The following is a 17,740-nucleotide window of genomic DNA, read 5'->3' on the forward strand; positions in this document are numbered from 1 at the left end:
AGATTTGTCTTTGTGACTCTCTCACCACAATGTTTTCCAGAACACATATTGATGAGCCCCAAGACTTTTGGGAAAATATTTTGTACACTACCAAGACAAAAGTTAAACTTTTCAGAAGGCCCGTGACATCTGGTGTAAAAGTAACACAGCATTTCAGAAAAAGAGCATCACGGCAACAGTAAATGATGATGGTGGTGGTAGTGTGAGGGCCTGGAGCTGTTTTTCTGCTGGAGGACCTGGAAGATTTGCTGCAATAAATGGAACCATGAATTCTGCTGTCTACCAAAAACCCCTGAGGGAGATGGTCTGGCTATCTGTTTGTGACCTCAAGCTGAAACCAACATGGGTTCTGCAGCAGGGCTATGATCCAAAACACACCAGGAGGTCCGCCTGAATGCCTGGAGAAAAAGTAAATTAAGACTTTGGAGTGGACTAGTCCAAGTCCTGACCTAGATGCTATTAAAACATTGTGATATGTTGTGTAATTAAATGCCAAGAAAGTTCTTTAATAATGACTCAATAATATAATATATTATAATACAACAAAATTGCTACAATATTCCTATATTTTTTTGAGGGTTCATTACTGACAGCAAAATGTAGTAGATAGAAAAATAAATTCTTAAACTGATTTATAAAGTAAAATGATTCCCTATTACATGTAATAATCACAATGAAAGCACAAATATGTAATTTGACCACCAAACTATCTTATTTTAAGTATATTATCACGGGAAAAGAAAGGTTTCATTGACTGGCTTGTGTCTTGTGAGGGAAACTAAGTACACCCATAATTCAGCATCCTTTGCAGCAATAATGTTTTCCGTTTGACCTTTGATGTTTTTTCTTCTGTCCTATTTCGTTTCCAGGTGGAAATAAAGCAAATTACCTGCAAATGTCTGTTTCCAAATTCACAATTGAATTTGGCTGCTGTGCAACTAAAACACTGTGAACAGCTTCAGGTATACACCCTGTATCTAATTGAACCAGGGGTTCACAACCCTGCACAATTTATTTGTGAAACATTAGCTTGAGTGTTTGCATGAAATGAAGAGAAATACAATGTTATCACATTTTATGGCTTATAATGGTTATCAACAAAACAATTAGACAATCACATTATTCTTCTGACTTGCATAGCTTTAATTTCACTCAAAAATACTTTGGTTTGCAGAAGAGACTGAGTCGACACAATGTCTGCCAGGAGCGCAGGTCCTGTGGCTGCAAAAAAAACTCCAATCAATAGCTCTCAGCTGCTCTAGTTAACAGTTTGATGCATTTGTCCTGATACATAGGCCCTCTCCCAACATGGGGCTGCGAAGAAGGCTTAAATTGGAGGAAACCGGACTTTCGCTCAGTTTTTCTGAAAACGTTTCAACACCTATCCAGGAGTCTTTGTCATTTCAGGCAGCTTGCTCTTAAGCAACCAGTATTTGGATCACTGCTGTTTTTAAGCGCATCCTCCTAGGTGCATTCCAAATCAGATGCAAATTAACGACCCACCGTCACTCGCCTGGGTCATTAGAGGCTATTGCTTGGTGCGAGTGGAGTGCTGGCTCATCTCAATCATGATGAGACTGCTTATTTAATCTCTTTTGAATTAGTTGCAGGACCCAGTTGTGAACTCTGTTCAAAGTTTTCTTTTCTCTGTCCAAAATCTGGACCTTACTGCTGTCAAAAGTCAAAAACCAAACGCAACTAGAGGAATTGATACATATTTATTGTGATAAACAATCAACATTTTGAAATGAATATCTCATATTATATGTTAAACTCCTCTGAGAGGACAAGTTTAACATAAAAGTAGATGAAAACACAGAGCACACAAACAGTAAGAGAAATGCAAGGTTTACACAAGCTACACATCAGAGATGTTCTAACATATAAATAAGTTAAAAAAATAACAGGCAATGTAGAAAAGGAAAGGAAATGTTATTTTAATGGTTTGACTTAATGCCTGCATTAAGATAATGAAAGGACGAGTTTGATGCTTCTTTTACAGTTTTTTTTATTATAGTTCCTTTTTTGCGGGTGGTGGAGAAAACATGGATCTTTTTTTGATTAAATCTATAACCAAATTTTTTTGGAGGTCAGATGTCAAATTTGGAACATTTTGCTTATTCTGTTTATTTATTTATTTTACAAGTGCTTATTGTCAAACTATAAACCATAAATAAATATTGTTTTAATTTACCAAATCATAGAAAAGTTTCTTCTTAAGAACATTTTCACTCCTACTTTTATTTCACTGTTGACCATCTGATTTATACAACAATATTTGTTCTCGCATCATGAATATGTGTGTATCAGCGCTGCAGTTTCATGAAGTCTGTATGAGCTCCACTTGTAATTCTGCACATTTATCTCACAATGACGCCAGGACTGAGTTCTTTATCTACTCTCTAAACCTACAAACATCACAGCCGACCACATAACCGCCCCTCCTCATCCTGCAGGTTCACTCAGAAAAAAACAACAGATTTAATAAAAAAAGAAAAAAACATTTTGACTAATTTTATTGACTCAACCAGCTGAACCTTCGGGAAGAAATTTCTTCAGATAAAAATATCCTGATTGCCAGAAAGAAATAACATATTTGAGCCTATAAGGTTCATCAGTTTAAAAGCTATAGTAAAGTATTGTTATGTCAGATAAAGTCTTTTGTTGTTTGTTTTCAACCCTGAGCTGATTCTATGGCTGCATTTGCAGAGAGAACCTGAAGAAACATTTTGAAAATACTAGCTAACTCCAGCTTATTATTATTTCTTTTGTTTAATTTCTTTTAAAGCTAATTAACATGCTGAAACATACAGTTGTATAACTGTACAAGTAGAGATAATAGTCTGTATTTATCAAAATAAGTCGAACTTAAAAGACCCGGAGCCAATAAAACCGTTCATTTCAGAAACTGTAAAACCACTTCAGATTACAGGACGAGACTCAATCCACATTTAAGTGGATTTATTACAAAATAAAATAGAATAATACAAAAAACATTAAAAAAAGAGTACATAAGAAGCAACAAAAATCCCCAGACCTCCCAATCTTCTGGAGATGTTTTTCTTTTTTTGATTTACACAATATGTCCTGCAGCTGCTTCGGGTCTGAGAGAAGAAATAAAAACTCCTACTGAGATAAGAGAAATATAAAAAGTAAACATCATGACTTTCACACAACGAAAGGAAGGCAACAACTTACAGGAAAACACACGGGTCCGATACATGAGTGCTGTAACAGGACAGGATCGAGCGGACAGCGTTCAGAGTTGGACAGCCCTGTAAGGATGAGGAACATCTGGGTGGCGTCTGGGAGTTAAATGGACCTCATACTGCCACATCCTGCGCAGTCTGACGAGTTAATCATGTTCATTCTGATTCAGTTCTTCAACGGGTTTTAGTTGATCTCAGTGAAGGCAGTGAAGTCGACCCACAGCAGAGCCAACGTCTAAACCTGTAAACATGAATTCTCCTGATCATTTATAATGATCGCTTTCGGTTATATCTGCTAAATGTCTTCCCTTTCATTTAAACTGCTTCATGGGATGTGATCGGTAGATAAGAGCAAAAAAAACATACCCGAGCTGCTGATTGGAAGATATTGTTGTATGGGGACCAGATATGCAACAAAATTCTAAATGATTACATCCTTAATTTATGAGCCAATAGGTTAATTAATTTGTTAATTAATTAGAATTGGAAACAAAAACATAGGTAATTTATCAAAGAACTGATTAAATAAGTCCAGATAAATTTTCTTATTGTTTTGTTTGCAAAAAGTACCACTGTTTCCCTAATATATATTTTTTAACACTATATACCTTTAGTATTTTTATCAGCAAACATTGCTCCGGTCAAAACAATTGGTCTGAAGTTGGATTGCTGTGTAGGTTAACCCACCAGATGTGGGGGGGGTCTGTTTGATAGACCACACTGACAAATATTTCATGATGCACTGCAGCAAAAATAACCATGACGTAATTTATCAATTAAATATTATACAACTGCTTCCAAGTTTTAAAAAACTAACTTATTAATATTTCATATATCAATCCAGCATTTAATCAGTTATTGGCACCAAGTGATTTATTGACTAATTTATCTATTTTTTTAATTGCATTTTTCAAATTTCAAATACCCTATATTGAAATATACAAAAGTGGCATTCATGGCACTCCATCCTTTCTACGAAAAAGTCAAACAGCTACTGGTAGCAATTAAAGAGCGAATTTAAATTAAAAAGACTAATTTGAGAAAACCCTAGGGTTCTCTCGATCCGAACCCCCAAGTGTCAGCTCCTTGTTTCTCGTTTTTCTAGTGTTGACCTAGTTTCTGGGTTTTATGCTGCAAAATCAGCTGCTGTAAAACGTTGCAATGGAGTGTGTCATCTTGACCTGCTAACGTGTGCAAGTTGGAACTGGTTTAAAACACAAAATGGAACCGGTTCATTCCTATTTGCGTACCAAGCAGTTTGAGGTGTTGCTCAAGGCGTCAGTAAAACAGCTGCACAGCTACAAACCAGAGAGTTTACCAATGCTGATGCTGAAACACATGTTAGAGGAAATCCTGAAGAAAAGGGTCAATGATAATATTTTTACTCACAGTTTTGAACGTTACACTTTACCGTGTGAACCTGAGTGTATAAATGAAGCAAACAGGACCCTGGAGTTAATGTGTTGATGAAATTGACGCGATTGCCAAAATACTGGTGTAGCAGGTGGAGGATAACTTTAAAGTATTTTCCTGGGTTCAAATGATCATAAAAGCGCAGGACTTCTGACAAATTCGTTTTGGTTTTTAGAAAAATAATAATGATAAATACAACAAGAGAAGGAAATTAAGAGCTGGCGACCTGTCTAGGGTGTACCCTACATCTCGCCCCGTGACCGCTGGAGCATCAGCCGGCCCCGCAACCGTGCACGGATTTGTGGGTATGGACAATTGATGGATGGATAGATGGACATTTTTAATTCATGCGCTAATATTTTTTAAAAACCCAACCTGACCCAGCTGTTCCTCATCAAAGAGCGGATAAAGAGTGCTCTGACGATAAAGAGGCTGTGATACGAGCAATAGGGAGCAAAGGAAGCCCCATGTTTGATTTCATGCAGTAAAAGGACAAGCAATGTGGGGGTCAAGACTAATTGTATCACATAGTGCAAAACCTCTTGGAAGACGAAGGACATTTAACTCTCCCCATGAAAAACACACAACACATTTAAGCCAGTTGTATGAGAGCAGAAGGTCATGTAGCAGTTTTTACACTTAGAGCCTTCAGGTTGTCGCTACATAAGCTGTGATGGTTTCAAAGAATCTAAATTTACACAATGCAAACACTTCTTAACCCTCCAGCCTGGTAAATATTTCTTTGGTTTGTCTCTCTCATTTTTTAGGTCTCCTATTTTTACCCCCCCCCTCCCCCTCCCTCCCTCCAGCAAAGTGAACTTTGGTCTCAGAAAACAGCAGGTTTTAAGAAATTAAGTTGATAAAATGGAAGCTCTCACAGGCATGTTGGCAAACATGGTGTTGAAACACTGAAAAAAATGAAAATGTGTATTTTAATAACATGACCTGTTAAAACCTCTTTTGATTCATGCTGTGGAAGTAAGCCCTGACTGTGACCCTGAGCCACAACGATTTCTTTCTTTTCTCTGCTCCTTCTTGTTCAAACGTCTTCTTCCTCCTTCTTCCTCGTTATCAATGTTCTGCATTGATCTGAAACCGTCCACATCAAGTCGAAATCTAAATAACTGCATCCATCCAAATGTTTCTGCTTAAATCTTTGGTTTCCTTTGTCGTTTATATGTGTATGTCAATCGCAAATTTCAGTTTAAGGAGTTTCTATAGTCTGCATTCAAAATTTTGAGAAATATATCAATCAAAAGTTTAAACCGTTTTGAGGAATAATGCAGAACAATCGGTCCATGACTGCAGTTTCATGCAGTTTTTCTTTCAAGCCGGCTGTGTTGAAATTGAACAAACAAACTGCCTCAGTTTCCTTTTTCTCTTCCTTCTTCCATCGTCAGCGCATCTTGTGTTCCACGTCAGCGTTGGCCATGTTTGAGCCAGGGCTGGGGTCCTGCTGTCGTCTGGACTGGGGAGAGACAGGGATGGAGGGATGAAGGAGGAAAGAAAGAGAGGAGTGAAACAGAAAGGGAAAAGTGAGGTCCAGAAAAATGAGGATGGAAGGAAAATAGAGATGGCAAAAAAAAAAGAAAAGATTACAGAGAAAATACAATAAATTAAGTACGGCATTCAAAAATTGTATAAACAAAGTCTGACTTCTTTATGAAGAATTTATGTTTTAAAATTATATATCTACATAAAATGATTAAAAATACAAATTATCTTATTTTTCTCAAGTTCAGACATTTATTTAGAATAAACTTTTCCTGTTTTTGGTCGGTTAAGCTTACCTAAATTATTTCTATTTGCTAAATTTCAGAATAAGGATAAAGATAATTGCTTTAGAAATGTTCTTTAGCTTTCTTTAAATTCAGAAGTTTTTCTTGGCATTTATAAGAAAAAAAAAGAAGCTTTTAAACTGTATGATTGTTTCTTTCTTTACAAGCTTCTCACCATAGTTAGCTGGAATTTTGTCCCATTCCTCCTCCCAACAGAACTGGTGAAACCGGGTCAGGGTTGCAGGCCAGTTCACCAGAATCTTTTACGGGATCGAGATCAGGGCTTTGTGATGGACGCTCTAAAACGCTCAGTTTGTCCTGATGCCACTTTGTTAGTAATTGTTGTGGTCCTAATTGAGGCTACTGATGGTCGATGTCCATTAAAAGACCCATTTGTGCGCACCCCCACGGCATGTACTTCAGACCACAAAGAAGAGTTGAACCCAAACTGAACATTGAGAAGGAAAAAAGCCCAAATGTCCAGCAGTAAACTCTGGATATCATCAAACTATAAATGAATGTTAAAAAGTTTCCTCATATTTTGAATTTTCTTTTTACAAAAAAAAAAAAAGAGAAAAGGTCTGGATGAAAAATATTCCTCAAACTCAGTGTTCTTTTTTCGTCCTACTTATCCACACTTTTCCTGCTGTTACAAAACTGAAAACCCTGAGATAGTAAAGAATAAGAAGCTGATGACGACTAACCAAACGCAAATGCGTCCTGAATCCAGACTAAAAGGAGATACCAATAATAAAGAATTTCCAGTACTCTTTGTTGCCACCAGATAGAGCCAAACGGCTTGAAAATGCATCTCTTATTGCTGTTTTTACACACACTGCTGTTATTTTAGTCAAGCTATCTGGTAGACAGACAAAAACAGCAGCAGGCAGACAAACAGACACATAAACCGGCAGACATGCAGACACACACACACACATTCACAAAGTTGATGGTTAGGTCATCAACAGAGGCCTTCAGCATGAGAAGACTTTTAAAAATATTTCCTGACTCGGTGTGGTGGTGGTGTTTGCGAGGCCATGGTGTGACCCTCGGTGTCCGTAACTAAAATACTTTTGGTTGTATGTTTACACTGAAGCGATAACTGCATGTGTGTGTGTGTGTGTGATAGAGGTGAGAAGGTGCAGGAGAAGGTGAAGCTGGGAGCAGACAGAAATGCAGACAGAGATAGTGAAGGGGTTGCTTAGCTCAAGTGGTATGCAGTTTGTGACTTCTCAGTGACTCACCGTAATAGCAACACACTTACACACACACACCCACCCACACACACACACACACACACACACACACACACACACACACGTCATGCTTCCATTTTCACTACACGCAGCCAGACTGGCTCCTTGGATGTTTAATTAAAACTGCTGCTTTCACATGTTCGCACGTGGCTCATTTACAGTCACATGACTCTTGGATCAAAGCAGAGTTGCAACAAACAACTCCTAATTGTTCAGCACGGCGTCATTTTTGACTTTGTTTTTAATGGATGGTTCGGCTGCAGCAGATGGAGAACATAGTGTGATAAAATAGGGTAAGCATCGGCATATTAGTGTGTTTTTTAAGAAAACCAAAATACGGAAGTTTGGAAGAATTCCTTCTGGCCAGGATATACAAGGATTACAAGGTTTTTGATTCCCAGCTTTCACACTCTTCCATTTTAGCTTAATATTTGTTTGAGAGATATTGAAATGACAGAAACGTTTCTACACTTAAGGGAAGATGTACATAAGTTTAGAACCTAATAAAGACCAGATCAATGTGAAAAACTGTTAAATGGTAAAGGATTAAAACTTTGAACTGACTGAGGGTGAACTTTCTCTTTAACCTGTGCTTGTAAACTTCATAGAATGACCATTAGAACAACTACAACCTTAAAGAATAAACCACATGGCTTGATACACATCTTGTTTTGGTCTACAGATGGTGCTCAAGCTCCACCTAGTGGTGAAAAATCGCTTATTGCTCCTTTAACTAATAATGCACATTTTTAATCAATATTTTGTTCTTTGTGTGCTTCCTGGTGAGAGTTTGTTAAGACTTTATTCTAATCTGACTGCTTGTTTCTGCAAGGATTTGTAAATTAAAGGCAACAAAACAGAAATAAACCTGAGATCCATCACCAAGACATGTTTGTAACCAGTTGCTAAAATTACATTTGCTCAGTGTCAAACGTTGCTCTCGCTGGGATTTTTCAGTTCAAGGAATTTTTAAAACTACTGAACAAAGAGGAACAAATGGGAACTTTATGACTTTAAGATGCCGGATGGTTTCACTGGCTGAACAAACACAGTTGGATTCCCTCCAAACTTCCAGCTAATGGACTGAAAATGAGTGACAACATGTCTAGTTTAATAAAGCATGAAAACCCAAGTGATTTTTGCATCACCCAGTAGTACAGACACATTTATGTCTCTAAACGCAAAACATAAAAAGTTACTTAATAATAGACAACTTGTATCTCAACAGAACTGGGAAAACCAAACTCATCTAAGTAACTTCTAATTGCCTGCCATTTCTCTATCTAAGCACTCAAAAAGATTGTGGAATTTTCCATGAACTTTAAAAAAAAAAAATGTTTTGGTCAAATGCATCAATTATTTAAGTACTTCCATCATTTTGCAATCAGAAAACTCTGCTGTTTGGAATCCTCCGGAGGTTTCACAGATCTTTTTTTCACTGGATTCATGGACAGCAGAAGCACTAAACCATTAGGCAGAAGCTAATGATTTGTGTTCGTCTGTTCAGTTTAGTGAAGCTTTATTAAAATCCGACACAGAGCGCCTGAGAGCGAGGGAAGGAGTGGTCTTTGCTAATCATCAGGGCCGGAGAGAGCTTTTTGTATTGATCCGCACACAAATGGAAGCCTGCAGGGCCACGATAGGCTGCTTAACCACAACTCAATACGCAAACCTTGTGTGTGTGTGTGTGTGTGTGTGTGTGTATGTGTGTGTGTGTGTGTGTGGGCGCATCGTGATTGTGAGTGGATTTGCTGTTTCTGCAGGTTTGTGCACCTGCAAAGCGTTTGAATATGTTTGTGAACTGGTGTGTGTTAGTCAAAGCAGGGGGTCTGATAGCAATCAATACTAATGATATATTAATGCTTTCAGTGCCAGCTCATCATTTATGGACAAATCTCTTTTTGTACAGTACTTCAAGTGTGTGTGTGTTTGTTTGTGTGCACATGTTTCTATATTCATACTGGATTGCAAATGTACAGCACTTCAGAGGTCCAACACCTTTTTTCAGAGCCTGATTCCTGAATGTTGGAATAGTTTGAGGCTTAATACTTTAGCTAGAACGACGCAACATTAAGTGAAGGGGGTGGATGGGTGCACAGTGAAATTAAATGGCTTTCATCTTAATCTATATCTTCACCATATATCATTATGACAGGTACCTTCTGACCTTGGCTGATTGGAACATCACTGCATTTAGATGAAAATCATGTCATATCTGCTGAAATGACAAGTCTGCTGCTTCAGTAAGCAAAAGAGACATTAACATTTTACAACAGTGCTAAAACAAAAAGTTAAAGAACTCCTCTACTTCACAAAAGTTGGAGTGGATTCGTTTTTCAACATAGTTCTGCATTAATCCAAGTACTGCAGAAGGAAATGCAAACATGATCATTTGTTTGAGCTAAAGTATATTGAGTTTGATTCTATAAAAAGGGAAACTAGGATTTTAAAATAATGAATGGGAATCAAAGATGCTGGTACTCAGTGGGATTTCCTGGTATTAGGGGAAATATTATTAGATGTTTCGATAAAAAATTGCATATGAAATGTTATCTGCTGATGGGAATCTACTGGTTATAGAAAGAAAAAAAAACCGAACAGACCAATTATTGCCTTTCTGATAAAAAAAAGAAGAAAAAACGAGAACTACTCATCTGTTTCCTTGTCTTTGACCTCCCTCAGATCAAAAGGCTTAACTTTGCCTTTGAATAGCAAGCAGCAGAGATAACTCGATCAGCCGCTAACAAGACACAGAGAGTTACAGAGAAACAGAGACACACAGAGAGGTGGAGTGCAGACCACAGAAATGCAGAGGCCCGAATCTGTGCAGCTATTCAGCAAAACACGTCAGTCACACCCAAAGAAAAACTCAGAGCAGATTTCCAGAATCTTTCTGCAACTGTTAGACAAGATCTCCACTACATAATCTTATTTTGTTAGATAACAAACTGTGATGGGATTTGATAACTGTCAGACTTTTAGGAAACATTTTAATGAATCCTTTATTGTCAGTAAGAGAAGAGATTCTATTCCCATCAGCTCAAAATGTTCAATTAAATGCTAACATGTTAAACTATCTCCAATTAAAATGCAAATTGTCTCCAAGATGATATAAGTAACACCTTACCTTCCTTTGACACTTGTACCTGAGGAAGCCTCTGTGAGCTGCCTTATGACTACCAGCCCATTGGGTGCGACCTTCCTTATAATGAAGGCCTTTGAATGACTAAGTCATGGGACACATTAAATCCAGATTCACACCACCATCTACAGTTTGCTTATTGTTCAAACTGCTCCTCAGATGAAGTGATAAGGCATGCTCTGCACACCATCATGTTCCTTCTGAAGACAGAAAATCAGTTACCACAGGATTCTTTTATTGCCTTTTTCAGCCTTTAACAGTGAGATCCCACCTGGTTACTGGATTTTGCACTTCCTGTCACAAAATGTACAGAGAGTACTTATCATCAGTAAGACATAATGCTCTGTGAAAGTGAGCATAGGAGTTCCTCAAGGGTACGTATTCAGCCCTTTGCTCTTTAGTGTGCTGACACTTGCCTGTCCAGGGAAATTAAGCACAAACTAGTTCATCAAGTTCTCTGATAACACAACAGTAGTGGGACTCATCAGTTCAGATGATAAAACATGTTACAGAGAAAAGCCAAAATACTCAGTGAGCTGCTGTGAAGACATTGCCTCCAGATTTCAACAGTATCAAATGGTAGTCTGTTTATTATCACTTTGTTCATCCTTAACATGCATAAAAAATTGTGTTTACCAGCAATTCTTAAAGGCTTATTCACTTTAAATTGCATAAAGCTTGATGTACAGAGGAGTCCTTGGAGGACATAATGTCTGTCAGTAAGGTCGTGGGAAAAATTAAGTGAACCTAGGTTTTCAACAACATGGACAAGTTGTTGGACAGAGGATCTCATGTAAAATACTTGGTGTATGGAGAGTTTTATGTTAAAAATCAATGACAGCGAGGTGCCCAGGTCCTTTGACAACGAATCATGCCCAAATCATCAGTCTTGCAATAATGATTAATTAATTAATAAGGAGGAAAAAAGCTATCCAAACCAGTCTAGCCCTACATGAAAAGGTAAAAACCTCCTTTGTTAAATCATTTTGGGCAAGTTTCTCTAGCCACCCCAAGATCGGATTATCCCCAGACCTGTAGCAATGTGTGGCTGCTACTTTTCCCGTTAAAGCCAAAGGAAAGAAATTTATGGACTGTATTGACTAATGGAAACATTCTTTTTTTCCGATGAATGTGCCGTTATATTGAAGTTGTCTCTCTTTTAGTCCAAGTAGTTAAATGGTAAATGGGTTGTACTTGTATAGCACTTTAACTAGTCTGATGAGCCCCAAGTGCTTCACCTTACAATCAGTCAATCACCCAGTCACACCCTGACGGTGGTGAGCTATGTTAGCAGCCACAGCTGCCTTGGGGCAGACTGACAGAGGCAAGGCTTCTGAACACCACCAGCAGGTAGTTTGAATGAAGTAAACCCACCAATTGCAGGACGAACTCCCTAACTCCTGCACCTCTGTCGCTCCTTACACACAATCAAAGACATATCAGCTTATTTAATAATGTGCATAGGTGTATGACTCTAAGGAATAGCTTATTTTCAACCGTTCTTTCTTTTCCGATTACTAGGCAGCAACATTAACTCTGATAAGAAATAGGAAGTGCTCTGAGAACCCTTCTGACATTTCACCAGTAATAGCTTTACCCTTTGTGGTCTGAAAGTACACGCCTTGCTGTACAAGCTAAACCATAACTTGTATAAGTAGTTTTACCCCAATCAGAGTGCATCATCTATCTTTATTTGAGTAATTGAATATTTTTTTGAAGGTTTTCTCTGCTCCTGACCTCCATGAAAACCCTACGTCACCTTAAATTACTGCAGGTTGGCGATTTATGCCATATGCACTCAGAGATGGACGAGAAGCCAAATCAACCTTGATTTGGACACAGTTTCCATTGTTAGACGCTGAATGCTAAATAAATTGTTGTGCCAAATCTAAAGGTTTTGACACACTGCTGAAATTTTTAGAAAGCGAAGCTTTTGTCATCACATGGACTCATCTTCTGCTAATTTAATTATTTACAATATACCAACAATAAAAAGCACATTTTATAAAAATACAAATAAATGCATGCACATACTAAATGAACAACAAATACAAACAAGTAAAGAGGCAAACACACAGCCTTCTGTGCACACAAACACCCCAAACCACCACCACCACACAGAGATGAAGGAAAAAAGGACAAAAACACGAATGCAGACACAAACAAGGCACTAGGACACACACGCACGCACATGCAAACACAGAAGATGGTTTAGTGCATGACAGTGTGATAGATGGTGAGAAGTGAAGGACACAGACCCTGTTCTTTTCTGCTGGCTGTCTGTCTTTCTGTGTGTCATCAGTCCCAGATTTTAGAAACCACAGGGTCCTAAAAAATAAACAATTTGGTGTTCATTCGAAGGGCGTCAGCTTCACGTCGATGCCACTGATCTCCCCAAAGCCTCGCTGGGAAAGTGAGTCACATGCGGTCAGGGTGCCTTTTGAAGCTCACAGCGTAACAATTTTAACAAGACCTCATACTTCAGGACAAGTAGTATAAAATACTGAAGTTCAGCAATTTATATTTAAAAAAAACCCAAAACAAACCATCCAAAGATCTATATGTTTTTTTGGTTTTTTTTTAATAATCCAACTGTATGCAAACTACTTTCCCTTCTTAGGCTTTTGGGACATCTGACAAAAACTGAATCAGTCATTCAATATTTCAGAAAATATAAATGAGACTATAGAGTCAAACTGATCATGCACTAAACCTACAACTTGTACTGCAAATATTACTTCATTATATAAAAATAAAGCACACAAGCACACATCACACGACTCAGAGCCACCCAAAGCGCTAAGCAAAGAAAGGTGTGCTGTAGCTGTACTACGCTGATGTCTGGTCAATATATATATATATATATATATATATATATATATATATATATATATATACCCTGCAAACATATTGATTTGCTTTGAACCTTTTTTACATTTTGTCACATTGCAACCACAAACTTCAATGTATTTTAATGGGATTTTATGTGGTAGAATAATTATGAGGAAGATTTCACATTGTGACATTTCTGAGACTGCTATCTCAGATCATTTCCCATCTTCTTTGAATTTCCAGCTCCTTCTGCAGCCTGTAGACCACCAGCAGTTCTCTACTTCTACCTGGCCTGCTGTGAGATTCTGGACTCTGTTGCTCCTGTTAAATTGAAGACATCTAAGCCTAAAGCTGGACCGCGGTTACACAATGATTCCACACTCCATGACGAAAGGCTGACGAATGACAGACTGCATTTATCTTTGGTCTCTTTGAGAAACAGTCTTGCTCAGTACAAGATATGAGTTAAAGAAGCAAACACAAAATTTTTATCTAACATCATAACTAACAGCAGCCATTGCCCAAAGGTTTTATTTTATAAAATTATGTCTGTTTTAAATCAACTCACATCTGTTTTACTTGATGCCTGAATCGCTACTTAAATTTCTCTCTTTTTTCATTTTTCAGGTACAGCTGGTAATGTAGTAGTCTCTGCAGTGGAACAAGCTGTATGAACCAGTATCTTTTCCTCTGAGAACTACTGATTGCCTTCTTAACTGTCTTCCTACCAAGTTGCTCAGAGGTTTTTAACATCTTTATCTTTAACAGACAGTTTAACAACTCCTGTCTTAGTTCAGAAATTATCCCAATAGCTTGCAAGGAGGCCGTTCTAAGCCCCCTTCTTTAGAAAACTGTAGCCCTTGGTTTTAGTTAATTTTAGGCCTAGTTTTCATTTGTGCTTAGTTTTCAAGGTCTTAGGAAAAGACATTGTGCACGTACTTCTCAAACGTTCAGATAATTAAATAAAAACATTGGGGTGATCGGTCCTTCTCAGTCGTGACACCTATTGTGATTGTAGAACCAGCTCCTGCTGGATCTCCATCATTGAACTGAACCTTCTCAAGTCCAAATTTAAGATCTTTGTATTCAAGAAGGCTTTTAATAGTTAGTAGCAGCGTGGCATTTTATTACAGATTTCTCTTTATTCACTTTTTATCTTTTATCTATTTTATTTGTAGTATCTGTTTTTGAATGATGTTTATGATTGTATTGTAAAGCCCTCTTGCTGTCTGGTTGGCTATATAATTGGAATAAAATAAATTTATGAAATATTAAGGATAAATGTCATTTAAATCCATGGTATTAAAAAATAACTAATTTCTTCCAGGATTATTCTGTATGGAGCTTCCCAACAAATCTGACCAGATTCCCCAATGGAAAAAGAAACATCTCGACAGCATGATGCTGTCACCTTTTTGTTTTACTTTGGGAATGAAACGTTCAGAATGATCCACAGATGTCACTTTCTGCCACACAGCATTTTTCATAAAGCCCAAAAATTTGGTTTCATCTGACCAGAGTGCCTTTGTTCATACGTTTGCTGTATCAACTGATTCTTACGCTAGAGCTGTGGATCTCTGCAGCTCCTCCTGAGTTCTCTAATTAACGCTCTCCTTGCCCAGTCTGTTAGTTTAGGAGGATGTCCATGTCTTTGAAGGTCTCCGTGTTCAGATGATGGACAGAACAGAGCAATGGGAGATGTTTAGAGTTTGGCATATTGCTGTAGAACCTAACCCTGCTTAAACTGGACCAAATTTTTCTCACTGACCCATCTTCTGGGTTCCTTGGTATTCATGAAGCTGTTTTCTCTCTGACAAACCTCATAGGTCAGAAACAGAATAGGTGCATTCACCCTGAAAATAAATTACACACTTCTCAATGCAACTGGTTAGGTGGGAGCAAAGCAGGCCGATGACAGAGGAATGAAGACTTTTCACATCTCTATTTAAAAAAACTTGAATATCATAGCGTTTCTTCCATTTTATCTTTATACCCTACTTAGTGATGGTCTATGGCATAAAATCCCGATATAATACATCAAAGTTTGAGCTTGTACCGTGCCGAAATCTGAACACGTTCAAAGGTTATTCCTTTGCAAAGCGTTTTCCACTCTTAGAATCACAGCTTAAGGAAAACTAGGATTGTTTTTAGCCCAATGCAAATTCTGGCAAAGTCAGCCAAAACATCTTGAAATGGGGACGTGTTCTGCTAACTGTTAGCAGACTGTATGAGAACCAAACAGAAGATTCACACAACCTTCAGATTGTTCTTCTTCATATTCAATTTGCAAATAAAACAGGTGCTCGATACTTTACGTTATGTTATGCAAAATAGAATATAAAATATATACACAACACCACCGAGTCTTCCTCTGTTGGACGTCGTTGATGTGAGTGTGAGCAAACCTTCTGCTGAACCATGAAAAATCTAACTTTCATTGTTATAAATCCAAATGAGTGAATTTTAACTGGTTGGCTTTACTACACCATTTGATTTCAGTGTATTTGTCTTTGGAGTCTCCAGATCCCTGGACGCATGGCTAATAAGGTCAGGAGTCCCCATTCCTTCTCACCTCTAAATCCTCTCGGTGCGATCGGTCTCTGTCCTCAAAGTCTCTGGTTCTGCGCCGCGCTTCCTCAAACGCTGCCTGAGCCAAAGCGTCCTCATGCTGCACAAGCAATACACAGGGAACAACATGGGGAAACTGTGTTTAGTGCTTTTTGTTCCATAGCTAAACCTCAGAATAATCAGACATCAAAGACAGGAACGGTAAATAAAGCGTGTGAATGAGAGGATGGTATACCTGTGCTCGCTCATCGTCATACTCCAGATATCCCATCCCATCCAGCCGCTGTAGGTCAATCCATCCTCTCCAGATCACACAAACCCCATTCAAGATCATTGGGGCCTTTAAATAGACCTACGGAGACAGAGACAGACCCTCCTGTGAGTCGCTGCTGCTGTGAGTCTGAAACATCACAGTGAACTAACCCTGCACCGTGCCACAAAAAAACAGAGAAGAAGAAATCAAGAAAAGTGAAACTATAGATCCTTCTCTTGGACAATGAAAAAACTTAGAGCATTTTGATCCCTAGCTACCAAGTGGCTTTAAATAATTACCAGTTTCATGTATAACTTGTACATTTTAAATGTGAACGAATCAGCTGCTCTCAGGAAAATAATTTGAGATAGAGATAGCAATGAAGAGGCTCCAGGGCATTCTGCTTTGAAAACAATTCATACCCCAGTTTTGTACCTGTGCACATTATTGTTACCATTAAATGCTCAAACATGATGTAATTTAATGGCACATTTTGCTTCTCTAGAATTTATACAATGTTTTCACTGTGGTTCCAATCCCTGTCTGGGTTTACGATATTTGAGAGAACCAGATTAAAAGCACAATAAACCTTGGTGGCCTCCTGCTGGTGCAGAGGAAAGGAAAGTCATTTAAATCTTCACTTGACCAAGAGCTTGTGAGATGTGGCGGCTCCGACCAGACCCGAGTTTGGTTGGACACCAAACAGAAAAAAGAGGCAAACCAAATTTAAGCTATTTCATTTCTGAGTAAATCTTTTGGACGTGTTTTTTTGTGTGTGTGTGTTTTTGCTCTCATTTCTCGTTTAAACAAAAAAGAGAGTTAATCTAACAATTTATTTTAGTTTCCAGGCCCTTTTTGCTTATTAAATAAGAAAAGTTCTGATGTTCAGGTACCAGTAGACTCCAGAAAAATATGATTAAATAAACTTCAGCTGCTCTTGTTGTGTCTTTGTGTGGATCAGAGAAGGACGGTGGGAAAAAACATGCGATAACGAGGGACATTTTTTAATTCAGCTCTTTTCATTGATACAGCAGCACTGGGAAGCCACTTCAGACAGTTCTTTAGCTCTCCAGGTTATGTTACACACTCTATGGCTTAGTTCCAGGGGGACAGCAAAGTAAATATTCAGTATGTGAGTATTTACACGAGCAAGACGAGGAGGGACACACACGTCTTCCACAATCACAGAACCATTTTCTGTTTAAGTTTGCTTGAATCTCTAAGCTGCAGTCAGAACAACCAATGTTTCAACATTTTGCAAAACAGTGAAAATATTTAGTCAAAATTAG

At 38.1% G+C, this 17,740-nt stretch overlaps 1 protein-coding gene across 4 annotated transcripts in view; it reads right to left on the bottom strand.

Annotated features, from left to right (window-relative positions):
- Nucleotides 1-1,699: 1,699 nt before the first annotated feature.
- cbfb (core-binding factor subunit beta) overlaps nt 1,700-17,740 on the bottom strand; it is a 49,490-nt gene continuing 33,449 nt past the window's right edge. Inside the window, exons 4-7 of one of the 4 annotated variants that reach the window (XM_012856689.3) lie at nt 16,434-16,550; nt 16,203-16,298; nt 13,057-13,126; nt 1,700-6,085 (exon numbers count right to left, since the gene is read on the bottom strand). In XM_012856689.3, coding sequence (XP_012712143.1) covers nt 13,097-13,126; nt 16,203-16,298; nt 16,434-16,550 — 243 coding nt within the window. In that variant the 3' untranslated portion in view covers nt 1,700-6,085; nt 13,057-13,096. Of the gene's footprint in view, nt 6,091-13,056; nt 13,127-16,202; nt 16,299-16,433; nt 16,551-17,740 lie in introns of all 4 variants that reach the window. The other 3 variants (XM_012856688.3, XM_012856687.3, XM_012856686.3) reach the window with 3 other exon arrangements.

This window comes from Fundulus heteroclitus, chromosome 2 (assembly GCF_011125445.2).
Source record: "Fundulus heteroclitus isolate FHET01 chromosome 2, MU-UCD_Fhet_4.1, whole genome shotgun sequence".
Classification (NCBI taxonomy): domain Eukaryota; kingdom Metazoa; phylum Chordata; class Actinopteri; order Cyprinodontiformes; family Fundulidae; genus Fundulus; species Fundulus heteroclitus.